At 42.1% G+C, this 16,099-nt stretch overlaps 2 protein-coding genes across 2 annotated transcripts in view; one reads left to right on the top strand and one right to left on the bottom strand.

Annotated features, from left to right (window-relative positions):
• The window catches only part of tbl3 (transducin beta like 3), a 21,501-nt gene extending 17,101 nt beyond the window's left edge, over positions 1–4,400 (top strand). The window contains exons 22-23 of the mRNA XM_050069074.1: positions 1,332–1,425; positions 3,469–4,400. Coding sequence (XP_049925031.1) covers positions 1,332–1,425; positions 3,469–3,844 — 470 coding nt within the window. The 3' untranslated portion in view covers positions 3,845–4,400. The remainder of the gene's footprint in view (positions 1–1,331; positions 1,426–3,468) is intronic.
• A 2,725-nt stretch (positions 4,401–7,125) lies between these two features.
• noxo1a (NADPH oxidase organizer 1a) lies at positions 7,126–12,561 on the bottom strand. The gene is made up of 8 exons (XM_050068792.1): positions 12,409–12,561; positions 12,245–12,325; positions 12,084–12,156; positions 11,812–11,995; positions 9,943–10,133; positions 9,722–9,841; positions 9,447–9,564; positions 7,126–8,774 (listed from the first exon to the last, which is right to left on the bottom strand). Exons 1-8 carry the CDS (start codon positions 12,472–12,474, stop codon positions 7,973–7,975), a joined length of 1,635 nt encoding a protein of 544 aa, XP_049924749.1. The 5' UTR covers positions 12,475–12,561; the 3' UTR covers positions 7,126–7,972.
• Between the last annotated feature and the right edge of the window lie 3,538 nt (positions 12,562–16,099).

Below are 16,099 nucleotides of genomic sequence, written 5' to 3' on the forward strand. Positions count from 1 at the left end.
TGGAACAGTGCATTTTAAGTTTTTTATTTTTGAAAAAAATACTGTTTTCATTGGGAGGTTTGTTCAATAACATTTGAATTAAACTTTAACAGCTGATGACTTGAAAATTATGCTGACTGTCATTTGCATCGACTATTTAGGAAAATCAGAGAAAAATATCATTTGCATAATAATTTGGAACGCGGTGTATTAGATAGGTGTGTCATGATTCGGCGGCACACGGTGACCTACGAGGTCCAGTAAGCTGTGAAAAATACAGTGCTGCATACCCATGTACCATTAGTATGAAATTAATTTAAAGCCAGTTAGGGATGAACATTATGGGAAAGTAATCTAATTGTGATTTTTTAGAGTAATATTGCACGTCAGTATGTTTCTTCTGTATTATTCACTGTATAAGATCAATGTTTAACCAGCATAACATTGGACACAATCACGATACACGCTGCTCTTTTATGTAGGCCAGGTCGACTGTTATGATGAAATGAGATGAATTGATGCATGAATAAATATGAAATAGTACAGTGTCATTCAAAACATGCCTGTTCGAACTGAGAGATGTCACAGTTTTTCAAAATTACATCCTATTACATTGCTATTTCGGTTTGAATAGGATATAAGGGCCGTACACATGACGTGTTTTTTGTGCCTCTAAATTTGTTGTTTTCAATGTAGACGCGCAGCAGGTGCACTCATGCCAGAGCACATGCATTCCTGAGTGCCTGTTTGTCAGGGCGCGATGGCTGAGCGCCGAGATAAACCCAATTGAACTTTTGGAATGCAGCAGCGTCATGTGACAGGGACAAACCAATCTTTCCCTTCTTCCGTAAATACCAGTCTGTGGTAAATACGGAAAAGTTGATTGTTTTGGTGTGGGGCTGCCAGAGCTTTACGTCTGTCCCACAGATGATATGCCCACACACTTAATAACAGTGCCTGAAAAAAGATCAACTCTGCATTCAGGATTTCAGGTAAATAGGCTATGATATGGTGCTTGCGTTTTCCAGGCGGTTAAAAACGCAGCACGTGTACGGCCCTTAATCATTTACCCGAGAGCCAACACAAAACTCTGGCAGCAGGGTTTTGACTGTAGCGTGTTGTAAACTGGAGAAACAGAAAGAGGTATTCAATCAAGAGTGAGTCCTCTACTTCCTTTTCTGTGGGAGGGTCTAAACATAAACACAAGATACAAAGAGTATACTGTAGTTTATATAAAGGAAATGAATGACAGGATGATATGGAGCCTAGGTTTACTGCCGGGTTCCTCTCGCTATTCCTAATTAAAGTTATGGCTGAAATGATGACTGTGCACTCTTCTTGCTCTCCCGCAGAGAGACACATGCAGAGGATTGGCAGACTGCTGCAGGCGTCCATGTTCTTGAACTACATGTGGCAGAAGATGAGAGTGGCAGGAGGACCATCCAGGTGAGAGTTCAGACCAGGAACACGCCTGGGACTGCGTTGGTGGGGGTGTGATCTTTATGATGAAATAGGATCCAGGAGGTGGTGTAACAGATTAATACATTGAAAGGCTTATCAGGTGCTAAAACACTGTGCACACGGCTGACAATATTGCAATACCGTGCTGTTGACAAAGTCAGCCACAAGGGATGGCAAACAACCACTACGCTCATGTTTTTCTTTTATTCATGAGGCCAGCATATTTTTTAAATTCTTTGCAGTGGGAGCGCCGCTTATTTTCACTTTGCTACAAAGGCCAGTGGCGTGACAACACGCTGAGTATCTACTTCCTCTTTCACTTCAGCCTTCTCTTCATCCAGAGCATGTGCCAGAACAAGTACTCTACCTTGTGCCACCATTTTTACTTCCAGGCATGTTCTTACCATGGCAACCAGACGCGACCAAGCGTCACAGCTGAAAACAGGCTGCGCCCCTTACTATGGCTCATTGCCCATCTGTGTTCTGCATTTAATAATGAACAAGTATTGTGTCATTGTTGTCATTTAAGCAGTATACCCAATACAATCCTAACAGAAAAGCTGATTTGCAAAGTGCTAAAATCAGGATAAATGAAGTAATTTGTAAAAACAAAAAAAAGAAAATGGCGGTAATACCTCATATCGTGCTGATGAGCTACCCTTAATTACTGCAGGGGAAATTCCTTCACTGTGACAGCCTTAATTGTGCAGGAATATCTGTCTGCATGTGTATGATCAGCTGGCACAGCACCTTGCCAGATGACGTCACATCGAGTCACGCTAAAGGTTTGGTTCAACTTTTTTTGCTGGATCCCCGTGCATTGGCATCCTTGCTGCGCTGCCAGACTGGCTCCATTTTGTCTCACACACTTAATTTAACCCTCAGCTCACAGACTAGAGCTCAGTAACTTCCTCGTCTTTCTCCACTGACTACAGCAAAAACAGCAATCAGTGCTGCGTTCAGCACCACTCTGTTTCTTCTGCTCAGTAAGAAGATATTGTCATTATGTAGGTCGAATGTGCCATAAGATATGTCAATTTCCTCGATACAGTCGATGTGTCGAGCAAAAGACAAAGACTGTGGTTGTGTTTCTGTTTCACATGAGGAGGGAGAAGGTGGCAGAGCAGCATTCATCTTATTAAACTTGGCACGCTGCAGCTTTGACTGTTTACAAGAACTTGAATCAACTGTTGGGCTTTCCAAGTCGAGTGTACTGGAAGGTGAAACTGATACTGAGATGGTTACTGTAAATGATATCTGGAAACAGAAAAGTTGTGGATGCATCGTTACCCGTAAATGTAAGATATTTGTATACGTGATACATGCTAGTGTCACAGTCAGCCTCTCCAGGATGTTGCAATGTCCCGTTGCAAGAATTAATGCAAAGTCAGCCAATCCCTGAACTCTGTGCCTTGCAAGTTTGTCCAGTCACCACAACTTTTCCTGCAAATTTGACCAATCACCAACCAAAAATTTAACCAATCTACCTTCCGTGTTTCTGGTTGTGAAGATGCAGACGTGCAACAAGAATGTCTGGCATTTACCAACAAAAATTACCGCTAAAGACAGTGCAAGACAGCTCCCTGATGTTGTGCGTGAAAGCGGGGGTGAACTGTTTTGCACCGTGTGTGATGTTGTGGTGGAAAAATCTTCTACATCTGTTCTACATCTTCTTCTACATCTATTGCTCGGGCTGAAAGAATCAAGCTGAATTAAACATGCACAGTTAGCGGTAGCATCAGTGTAGTATCAGTTAAACCCGGAACAGTACGATTTTATTCTCAATGGAAGAAGTTGCACAAAAGAAATTGCAACCAATTTTGCAATTTTCACTTGCTCCTGCAATGTCACTGCAGTATGCATTGCAGTTTTTTAGAAATACTGATGTGTAATCAGACATTTCAAGTCGCAACAACCCCCAAAAAAGCCTGTGAAATCCTGGAGCGACTGCATACTGCTCATGTTTCAAAGGATAACTTGTTAATTTGGACTTTATGACTCTAATATCTGTTTGTATATCCTCTCTAGCATGGACCAAGATGAAGAGATGGATACCACTCCTCTTGCTCAGCCTTTCTTCATGATTGACAAGGAGAAAGGAATGGGCAGTGGCGATGAGGAGAAACGAGAGGGAGATGACAGTGATGGTGGACAAGATGAAGATCCAAAGTGCCTGCCTGAAGAAGAAGAGGAAGAGGAGGAGGTCAGTGCTACCAAGAAAGCCTCTACCAATGACAGGCGAGTAGAAAACGGAGAGAGCGCCAAAACAAACGGCAACCACCACTCTGAAAGCGAGGAGAGCTCAGAAGAGGAAAACATGGAAGAAGAGGATCAAACAGCGGTAAAGGTGACGAAAAGTCTCCCAGTTTCTTCCACTCCACAATGCCAGACTTTCACCAGCTGACAGTGATCTCCAAGCTGAAGACAGATGACTCACTCCCGGTGAGAAAACCCCCCCAGGAGGGGTCGTCTTATCTCGGACCATTAGCTGGACTGACACGCTGAATGTGTGGCAGTGCAGGAAGACACAGAGAGACAGGTGTGGAGTGATGATGATGATACAGATAACAGGCCTCTCTGTGCATTCCACGTCTCAGCGGCTCGTAAAGACTTTCTGTCCTGTGCCAGTGACTAAATCGTGCATCACTTCTTCCATTCAGAGTATGAGCAGAATTTAGAGAAACTTTACCAGCCTGATTTTCTCAGACAAAGTGGACGTGAGAGTAAAAGAGGAGAAACTGAAGGAGGACAGAGCTGCTTTAACATTTAGGCTCCGAGCCAGAGTGATCCTCCCCCTCTGCAGATACCAGCAGCCATTGTCTAGTTCTGCATTGCTGCGCAGTCCTGATCTACCGGCTCGACCACAGCAATACAAAAGGTTGCTTATACAACCGCAGATGCTTTTAATGACATAACCACAAATGTTTATAAAATAAAAATCTGTTCTTTGTGATTTAAAATGAGTTATTTCTTCATATAAAGTGAGGCAGCAAATAAACAGCAAATTCATCACTCATTCACTTGCTAAGTGACTGCCTGATTGCATAGTGGAAACATGGAGAAAATCCCTGTTGGGTGTGTGGAGTTTTCTGTTTTCACTGCAGCATAGCTCAGGAAAGTTTGGGTGGGGTGCGTCACAGAGCTTTTCACACTCAATCAATCAAAGTTATATTTTTGGCATGAACAGTTGCAGCAAGTGATCAGGGTTGATTACAGACTTAATAGCACATGATCCAAAACTTTACACGATCTAACTAATGCTGCCACACATGCAGGCACTACCAGGAGTTAGAATCATGTATATGAATGATGATGTGACAAAAACTTATCATTCTAACTAATCATCTTCTGTTAACTGGGTGTGTTGAACTTGGATGATATTGCTGAACTGCTTGTTGGGATTACAGCTGTTTTAGTTCACACACTGTAGAGCTGAAACAGTGAATCCATCAACAGGTCATGGGAAACCTGGAAAAGTCATGGAATTTCACGATCTTGTTTTCCAGGCCTGGGAGAGTCATGAAATTAGAAAAATCCTCGAAAGTTTTGGGAAAGTGTGGGAGTTTTGTTGTATCAAAATTAACTGTTACATTTATCTTCCGTGGATAAACTCATTCTCTGTAGATGTTGAGGTATCGTTGCTCTAATATGTGCTGATGTGTGATTTTTTTGTTTACCATCACATACATTCTTTCATTTACTCCCTACTGTCTCTCCCTCTGTTTATGCAAACTGGATGGAAATATGTTAAGAGTTTGAATCTGGTATCTTTCAATAAGAGAAAAATAATTTGACAGTGTGATTGAACATGTAGGGTTATGAATCGCAAACTTTCCATACCTATGCCCCAATACTACTTTAATATTGAACTGCATTTTTGTGATGGAGCAGTCTTGTTTCTGACATTGTGAATGGTCATGGAAATTTCATTTTGCGGTCTTTAAAAGACATGGAAAGGACATTTTTGTCCATGAAAATGTGTGGGAACCCTGCATCAACAAAATGAATCAACCATTTTAATATCAAATGTTTGATTTTTATGACGGAGGCATTATGTTTTCGGTTTGTCTGTCGCTCCATCAGTTCCACTCGTGAATTCGAGTTTTGAGGGAATGCCTTGAGGGAATATCTTCACTTTGGCACAAACGTCCACTTGGACTCAGGGATAAACTGGTAAGAATGTGGTGGTCAGAGGTTAAGGTCATGCAGCTTTTGGCAGTAACTCAAGAATTCATACACTGATTATGACAAAATTTGACACAAATGTCTATTCAGCTCCGAGGGAGTCCAGTGGGAGCTTGAAATAAAGTCGCGCACCTTTGTGTCAAAACGGGTAGGTTGAGGTGGTTCAGGATCCTCCTGGGTGCCTCCAGTTGGAGGTGTTTCAGGCATGTCCCACTGGTAGGAGACCCCAGGACAGACCCAGAACATGCTGGAGGGATTATATATCTCATCTGGCCTGTGAACGCCTTGGGGTCCCCCAGGAGGAGCTGGAAAGCGTTGCTGGGGAGAGGGATGTCTGGGGTGCTTTGCTTGGCCTGCTGCCCCTGCGACCCTACTTTAGATAAGTAGATGAAAATGGATGGATGGATGGATGGATGGATGTTCAGCTCCTCCAGGATGTTGCGATCCCAACACACAAATTCAGTAAATCCTCAATCCTGTGCAACTTTGCAATGTTGTCCGATCACTGCAGCTTTTCCGCAATTTGACCCATCATCATAGCTTACTGCGAATTTGCCAGTCACAGTCAATCCTCCACATAAGGTCGCCAAACTCACTTCCTTGTTTCTGGTTGTGAAGATGCAAACGTGCAACACAAACATCTCACATTTTCCTACAAAAATTACTGCTAAAGATTGTGCAAGGCAATTCCCCTGCTCCCATTATGTCATTGCAAACAAAGCCTAAAAGCATTTCAACATTCATCGCAATTATTTTCTTTTTCTTTTTCTAAAAACTGCCTTGAAATCAGGAATTTTAGACTGCAGCAATCCCAAAATTAGCCCACAAAATCCTGGAGGGACTTTCTTACAGGATAAAATGATGCATCTATGAAATTTTACATTCAAAAAGGTCATAGGTCAACTTCACCATGACATCATAATGTAACACTTTTCTGGCTGTTATACAATGCTATAACTGAGGAACAGAGGGGGAGACGTTTAAATTCTATTTAATTCAATAGAACTTTATTTAAACCAAAGGAAATTATTGCACCAGAGAATGCTTCAAACAGTAACACTAAGTACAGTAACCACAATTTAACTTTATAACCAGTAACAACCATAACAACCAGTGGGCTCCCTGGGTCAGGGCCCCTCAGTGGGGCCAGTTTTAGAACAATAGCGTATTAAATATCTGGCAAAATATACAAGATAAGAAGTGTTTTCAAGGAGCAAAGGCAAAATTAGTGTCTCATAGAGTTCAATCAATAGGAGTGGAATAAGTACAAGAATAACTAAAAATGAACTAAAATGGTGGAAAAATCCGACTGCGTCTGATAATGTTATATTGAATATGATATGAGAATGAGAAGTAGTACCATTTGGCCAGATACTGAAATGGTGACACTAATCTTGGGTGCCCATCTTGAAACTGACAATTGTATAGCTCTCATGGGCTGTCAAGTTGAAGATGTGCATGAAGCATCCACATTTCATCAAAAAATACACTCAATACTTTTTATTACATTTCTTTAAATTCTTCACTATATTTATTTAATGAGTCTGGACAGATATGGATGTAAACTGCAACTTGTCTGGTTGGCCGAGGCATACAACTCTAAAAAAAACAACTCTTTCTTAAAACAAGACATTTGAAGACGACATCAAGTGTCCCCAAAAATGCTTTTATTCGTTCCAAGCTCTTCAGTTACGTGAATACAGTCAGAATTTACATAATCAGGCTCCTGCTATTTATACAAAACCCATTCTTCAACTTGCTTCACCAGGAAATAGAAAGTCCCGCACACTCTGGTATGTCAAACATTTACTTTCACAGGAGTCACGAAAACAAATCAATCTCTTTCGGTCTGTGCACCCATTACAGTTAACATGCATATAAGGCACAACAAAAGGTTTCCAGTATGGAAAATAAATAATCATTCGAAACAGTTAGACTGGATGTGCTTTGTGATTAATCATACACATATATGTATATTGGCTGATTTTGCTGAAGGTCTTTGAACACTATACATGTTGTGCAACTTGTTGGCAGTCTCTCTTGAAAGATGCAAACATTAACAAGTCACATTTCTATTAATACAACTTCAATAGAAAAACTCCATAGAAAAACTTCTATTGAAAAACTTCAATAGAAAAACTCCAACAGTCACCTCATTGCATCTGGCGCAGTTCATCTTAATTCTTCATTATAAAGAAATGACTCTGCAACTCTTTACACACAGCTACCTCTCTGAACAGTCTCTGCATTTTGTATTTTCAAAGTCGACGTTTAGTAGCAGGTAAAATTATTCGAACTCCATCCTTGGGCGACAGAATAGTTAATAAAGCTAATAGCAACACAAACTCTATCGACTCAGTACTTCAGTCTGTGTGGGTGACAGGCTGCCTTTGCTTGCGTTCTTGCGGGTGATAGTGGAACACCGGGTGAGGATCTCCTGTGCCCGCGGCCTGGGTGGCACCTTGGGTGTTGACGGGCTCTTGTAGAGGTTGGGATCAGAGACGCTGGGCATCAGTTTCCCCTCGAAGGCAGTTGTCGGGCTGAGGCTGTGGCTCCCAGTAGGCTCAGGCGTACGGCTGAGACGATGCTGATCCTCGTTGTAGCTCAGGCTCAGGTTGAAGGATGAGGAGCTCGCCCAGGAGGAGTTGAGGTCATCGCTGAAGTCAGTGCTGTCGCTCATAAGGCTCCCCTCGCTGTCTGCTCTCAGGAGGTGGCCACGCTGCTCCCTTTCTTCGTCCATCTCCACCATGATTGTGGGCAGAGGGACTTGGGCTGCAGACGTGGGTGAGGTGTTGGCGCTGGTAGGTCTAGCAGCGGTTCTAGCTGGAGGCGGAGGGGCGGGTCGATCAGACGGGATTTCAAGAGAGAGTGATCTCTGATTCCTGTACTGTTGAGGGTAGCGGGGTGAAGGGGAAGGGGAGCGGGGTGAAGGGGAAAGGGAGCGGGGTGAAGGGGACGGGGACCTGGCAGGCGGAAGCTGCAGTATGTTTCCTTGTGAGAGGCTGAGCTGGTTGGACTGCTGCTCGAGGCTCAGGAATTGGTTTGGGGAGGAGGCCCGGAGGTCTGAATGGTGGCCTGTCATGCGGATCTGAGGGTAGCTGTAGGGCTGCAGGTACATGGAGGGGATGTAACCCACCTTGCCATTGTATCTGTTGAAAACAAATACGAGAACATAGGGTTTAAATGTGGATGAGTTAAAGGAATACTTCACCTACAAAATGACCATTTGCATATCAATTACTCGCCCTGTGTTATGCCTCCATGGTGAACGAAGAATCCAAAAACAGAAGATTCATGATGAATTTCCGCAAAAGGAAACAAACTATATCACAACATCTGTTTACAAACTCTCACACAACTCATTCAGTATAATCCCAGTCTCATTTATCCAGTTGTTTGCTCATTACTTCCAAAACACATGCATTTTTGCTAAAACTTTCATATTTAAAACACTTCTGTTTATGAGTAAGGTGCACCTGGGCAAGCACATGCATTTAAAGTCTTCACTGAGCAGAGTTAAACACACGCCCTAGTCCAAGCACACTACTCGTCCTTGCATTAGACTGTTTAGGAAGGTTTGTAAATGGATGCTTTGTTATAGTTTTGCTGTTTTTAAACGCGGCCCCCTTTTACTCAAATTTATCAAGAATTTTTTGGATTCTTCGTTCACCATGGAAGCATGTCAAAAAAAGTTTTCTTCCAGAATTCAAGGGAACAAAGCTTGAGTTCATTCACTCAAAGCCTTGAGAATATAAAACAGTCTGTAATGAAGCTGGTATGATATTTGAAAAGTTCAGCCACTGTTGGATGGTGTTAAATACCTGATGAGCCACCAGCCGTTGTCAGACTTCTGCAGGCTCTCCACCACAGCACCAATGGCGACTGTTATCTCATCATCTTTGGTGCGCTTGTAGCTCCTGATTGCAGTGTACAGCATTCCTGAGAGCGAAAGAAAAGACTTTAGTAATGTCGTAGCATCTTGACCGACATTAACCCACTAAGGTAATGAAAACTTGTATGCATTATGTATGCAAATAAGCCAGGTGTTGATAGTGTGATGTCTTTGGATTGGGTACAACTGAAACTGTATCTGTACCTCTTTCAGGAGTCCCATCTATGTCATCTTCGTCCTCGTCGTCATCATCCTCTAGCTTCTCCAGGTAGGGAGCAGGGAACCAGGCCATCCGCTTGTCTTCATTCTCCACAAGCCACCACCCTGAACCAACACAACCACATTGTTAACATTCGTCAGTGCATTCAGGTTAATGAGGTCTCCTTCAACCATTAACAGGACACTGAACACCGAGGCTCACTCACCTGCTTTGTCTTTGATGAGCACGTCTACTTTTTCGTCCAGTGCCACTTTGAAAGGCTTGTTCTTGGTGTCTTTGGTCTCGTACGGGGCCACGCATCTGTACGTCTCTGTGACAAACGGCTGGGTCACGTTACCGCCACCAACCTGTCCTGAACTGGTTGTGGTTTCATCGTCTGTTGGCATGATGACGATGCTGCAGAGGAACAGCTGCGGGTTAATGTGGAGATAACACACTACAGGAAATACAAAGAGTCAAATGACTAAAGCAGGAATGCAGACTGGTCTACCAGGTTGTGTTTTAAAGGCTTCTGGTGTAAATACTACTTCAGCATTCGACATTTTCTTGGTCCATGTGCTTGCTGAGGAATTTAAAGTGTCTATTTTTGAGATTCTTTTACTTCTGCGTGTTTTACAGAATCTACTGGGCCTTGTTTTCCCTATTTTTGCCACCATGACCATCTAAAATGTCAAAGCTCACTTCCCTGTAGAGCTTTATGTAGCTTGAAGTCTTTGTGAGCAATGCCAAATACTTAACATTAATCTGAGCTGCTCCAGGGCCCCAAAAGCTATAAACAGTGTTGAGGAAACTAATTTGAAAGCATAGCTACCAATTATTTCACACTGGAAGAAACTGAAAAGCTACTCTAGGAAGAAATCTAGTTTGGTTAACAAAAACTGTAACAACATCAACTTCTCTAACTAACTAACCAACATCAACTTTTGTTAATAGCATTAAATCAATACAATGACGAACTGTGTTCAAAGGGGGATCAATTATGGTAGAGAAGCAATGATAAAATAAAATGCAAAATTCACTTTTTTAATGTCCCAAAATTGTTTCTAGTTTCAGTAGTTAACTACCAAAAAATAGCAAGAAAGTAAATTTAAATACTGAATTCACAATGCAATGAAGAAAGTAGTTGAACTACCAGCAAGCTGCTGCAAAATGTAGTTAAACTAGAGTAAAATCAAGTAATATCAGGTAAAATGGGATAGTCCTATTTGTTTTTTTCTAATGTTTAAATCCATGTATCAATAAAGTCATTGAATTATGAAATCATTATTGTTACCTGTGGCTTCTTTTTAAAAATTGTCATCCAACTTGTTTTTCCTGTTCTTTTGCAGCCTGTGTCTTTGCTGCCATGTTGTCTACATTAGATGTGTGTATGTGCTTCCAAGTGTAAGACTAATGGGTAACTCTGGACTATTGTGGCTGACATGGACTCCCTGCATCATCAATCTTAATTTTTTAAGTGACAAAAATAGTGAAAATGTATGTAATATGACAGAATGGCACACTTTAGTAAAACATGTTAAGAGAAATTTCCCATTTTACTTGAATATTTGCAGTTTTTAAGTAATTAGTGCCCTAAGTAAATTAAACCCGTCCAAAACCAAATCCACTGAATGACTGAACTTTGTCTTAAAAAAAATAGTGGAAGTTCTCTGAGGCCCCTCTCATCCCTTCAAGGCACAAAATGGTTTAGTCCGCCCCTGCACTAGGCTTAGTCTCTGGTTGTTGCTAGAGCCAAGTGAGCGACTGTGTATGGTGCTGGAACATGAAGCTGCATGAAGCATGGATCAAGAGAGAAATGGCGGGGGGCCCACAGAGACTGCTTATGCATGGAGCCCAGAATTTGGTGCTATGCCCCTGATTGAAATACTGAAAAATCCTTTTCCACAAAATGTAAAGTGTTTCATGTAAAGCACATTTGTAGTAACAATGCAAAACGATATTCAGTGACCCCAATGGTTACTACAGGGTGTAAGACCTTATTGGTCCTACATTACTTGACTTCACCCTACTAGTTTAATTACATGTTTACATGTTTACTACTCCTCCACACTGCCTATTGTCATGTTTCACATACCTGTTCTTGGCGATATCAGGCTGCAGGTCCTGGTCTTTGGGGTGGAAGAACTGGATGAGGTCTGCAGACTGACACACCTGTGCGTCGCAGCTCAGAAGCTTGTCACAGTATTTCTGCAGGACTTTGAGGCGCACTAGAGACTTGGTGGGACTTTTCTTCTTTCCGCCCTGCTTCACCTTTTTGTCTGCAAGCACACATGAAGCTTCAAGTCAGAATCCACACAGCCTGTAACTGTGACACACAAACTGCAGCTGTAATGCACCAACGCATACCTCCAAATTTGGGGATGATTCTGTCGGACTTCTTGGTTTTACTTGCGGCTGGGAATGTTTTCTTCAATTGTTTCTGTCATAACGAAATAAGATAGTTGTTTATTATAAGCAACACCTGCACATGCGCAACCCATAGAGGAGCTACCGCATTTTATACTCACGTGCATTTTCTTGAATTCATCAAAAGTCCTGTAGACTACAATGTCATTCTGATCCGACCACAGCACGGAGGTCATGTACATCTGGACAAGAAAATCAGATTTTATTCACACTGCAGAAAAGCGCAGATTTTTCAAATACTGAGCAGAACTCCATCTGCACTTACTTTGTTCTTCTCCTTGTGCATCACTCCGATTAAACGGACACTGATGGGGTACCGCTGGGCCTCCATGATGAACCTACAGAGTCAAAGTATGCTGAACAGTCCAGGTGTGAGCTACTACGGAAGCCTCTCAGCCTCGCACTGCTGTTGGGATTGAGGGAGAGATGCTCGGCAGGTGCATTTATACCTCCTCCACCTCCTCCTCGCGCAGGTGTGGCGTCATGGAAAACAATAGGCTACATCCTCGTCACTTACAGGAAAGTCCAGCCTTTCTCCAGATGGATTGTGAGACTTTTTGACGTAATGCACGTTTTTCTAAAGTCTTTATTGTAGTTTAGGTTGCGCGTGAAAGGGCGCAGGTACGTGGTCACAGGCTTTGCCAGAGGAAAACTTCAGTGGCTGTGTTCCCACTTTTATTCAGGAAGTGTCCTCAGTCCTCTTCATTCTCCTGATTATTAAATTCTGATGTAAGGTGGATGTGGAGCAGGTGTATTTAGAGCGCAACAGTTGCAGGTGCTGATGACAGCTTATAGCAGGGGCGCAGCCAGACTGTGTAAATATCTGGGGCTCAGCCCAAATCAAAGGGGGGATTCCCCCCAGGGAGATCTTTTTCCCATTTACAGCAGCTGTATGCACTATTGTCAAGCTAGTGGAGACAACAGAATGCCTAAAAGATGTGTACATCATTTGGGAAAAACAAGGGGCTCACTGGCCTGTAAACTATCCTGATGACATTCTGTTTCGCACTCTGTATCCGTCTGGACTCGATTCCGCCCCAAACACTTTTGGTGGGTGAGTGGGAGTACTCGCCTTGAGAGACAAACTCCTTAACCAATCAGCTTAACAAAACACTGGGGGACATCTTCATCACCAACGAAGCCAGTTGATAAATCAAGCTTTTGCCAAATCCAGTAGGCAGAACAGTAAAAATGTCTTTCCCTCTGAGATACTTTGGGAGTGCATAATGTTTTGTTTAATTGATGTTACTGAGGGCGGTGCAGCGGTGCAGTGGTTCCCCGTGTCAGTATGGGCTCTCTCCGGGTACTCCAGCTTCCTCCCAAAGACATGCAGGTTAACTGAGTCTACGTCTAAGTCTAAGTCTAAATTGTCCGTAGGTGTGAATGTGAGTGCGAATGGTTGTCTGTCTCTATGTGTCAGCCCTGTGATAGTCTGGTGACCTGTCCAGGGTGTACCCCGCCTCTCGCCCAATGTCAGCTGGGATAGTAGTAGTAGACCCTGACTGGCTGCTTATGTTGTCAACTACAGTGTGGATCCCTGATTGTCCCCGCTTGGATTTTAATTTCTGGAAAGTGTTTGGGCTAGCACCAAGATGATTCAGTTTTTTTTTAACTTGATATTTTTATATTGATATTCAGAGGGTAGAATGGGTCGACCACCGGCTCCTCCAGCACGCATGCTGAAGTATCTTTGGGCAAGATACTGAACACCAAATTGCTCCTGTGTCTGGTAGCCTCGCCTCGGCTACTAGTGTGTGAACGGGTGAGTGTGACATGCAGTGTAAAAGCACTTTGAGTGGTCAGAAGACCATTTTACCATTTACTTAATTAGTGCTGCAGTCTGTGACGAACTGATTTCTCTTCTAAATACAGATTGCATTGTGCTCATTGAAAATATAGGCTACAATATATATATATATATATATAAAAAGGCTTGTTGCGTTTACTTTGTGTCAATTGTTTCAGACAATGAGGGAAATTAAGATGAGTAGAATCAATTATTAGTTTTCTTTGGAACTATTTGTTTCACTGTTTCATTCATTACAGCCACAAAATGCATGAAAATGTATTATTATGTCTGTAACATGAAACTGTGGCGACTTACACGCACAACCCCTCTGTCTCAGTTCTGACTAGCTGCACTGATTTACAGTAAAATGCTTCAGACAGTGAATATATATCTGTGTAAAATACTGAACAGTGCAGCATTGTTAAAGCCAGATCAGGAAGTCTTTACCCACATTATTTTTTCACATTTCTTTCCTTTTGTGTTGGAAAGGAATAAATGTTTCCTCCTCTCTTTGTGAGCTGCAGCACGTACAAAAACACGAGCCACATTAATTGGGAATTGACTCTTGTGTAACTTGATATTGATATTACCAAGAAAGCCACTTTCTGGTTAATCATCAGCCTGTTGATAACCATACAAAGGAACTCCCTCCCAAAAAATATTTGTTATTACTCTGCACATTCCTTAGTTGACGCCACATTGTTAATGTAAAACTACACTTGGCTGCCAAGCACCTATCCAAAACTTAATCCTAAAACTATGTTATGTTATATGAGAAAAGGCCTCTTTTATAGACATTTGGATCACTGCCTCCATTTACGTGACGTGTGTGTGTGTAAGGGGTTATAAGGTCAGAGGGATTGCCCTGTAGCCTTGATTTTTCACATCACTCATTGGTTGATTTGCTTGCATGCACCAGCACTGTAAGAGACAATGCAAAGTTGAATAGAACTGAACCTTAACTGCTGCAGAAGGTTAAGAGCAGGGCCCGCCAAATGGTCCCACCCTGCTCATTGGATGACTGTGCACACCTAATACTGATGCACTTGTGAAGGCTAAGAGGTGACAGGTATAAGGAGAAAGTTAAACAGTGAGTGGGGGATTTATTGACATATTTTATGTCATGAACAAAATGTGACAGTCTGTTAAGCTTGTGTTAACCACAGACTGTATTCCAGGCATCTAACCAAAAATCAAAAAACACTCAATAGGGTGACTATTGGCTTCTGAAGCCAGCCTAAAGTGGCCAGTCTAAGAACTGCAGTTCATTTTTCAGCCCTGGAGGTTTCCGCTTGGTGAAATGCTGCTTCTGACAAGAATACAGCTCTCTGATCAAACAATGAACCCTTGTTTGAGTCATGTTCAAAGATACTGAACATTGTGCAAACTACTGTCAAGCAGCAGCTTCACCGCTAAAGAATCTGTATCAGACTTCTGTCTTAAAACAATATTGATAGAACCTTACTGCTGAGGCACTGCCACAACATTTATTTGTAAATGGTTAGTAAGGCAGGGGATAACTTAACCTGCTTCTTCAATAGCTTGCACTTTAGTTTGGTGTGGTGCCAGCGTTACTACACAGGAGTGGAAATTTAAATACAAGTGAGTAGTAGACATTTCAGGCTGTTCCTCATTTTGTAAATGGGTGAATGTTTTCAGATTGTACTTCTTTACACTAAAGTAAGGGGAAAACAATTGGAGGTATTTTTATTTATAGGTTATTATGCAACAGTTTTACCAGCCTGGCCCATTTGAGGTTAAATTGGGCTTTATGTGGACAGTGATTTGAACAGACAGAAACCAGTCATAGGGACTTGAACCTATTTCTTGTCCACTACTGACATCTACTGCCGGCTGCTATGATCTCTGTGGTTTGAGCTCCTTAAGTTTATCCTAACTTTGTTAGTGCTGGGCTGCCCCAAAAGCCTTATACAGGTATCAGACGCTTAGATTTATTTTTTCAAGACCTTTTCATGATAAGTTTTAACCAAGATTTTTTTTTTGGGGGGGGCAGGCAAAAAATCTTTTTTGTACTGCAGGTAAGTATAAAGGTAGATAGCATTTGGGTGAGTTAGCTGAATCTACATTTTACCATCAGGTTATGGTAGTTTAAAGAAAAGACAGTATTAGGTGCAGTGGTAGATTGTTTTTTGTTGATAAATCTCTT

The sequence above is a fragment of the Epinephelus moara genome, chromosome 18 (genome assembly GCF_006386435.1).
Source record: "Epinephelus moara isolate mb chromosome 18, YSFRI_EMoa_1.0, whole genome shotgun sequence".
Taxonomy (NCBI): domain Eukaryota; kingdom Metazoa; phylum Chordata; class Actinopteri; order Perciformes; family Serranidae; genus Epinephelus; species Epinephelus moara.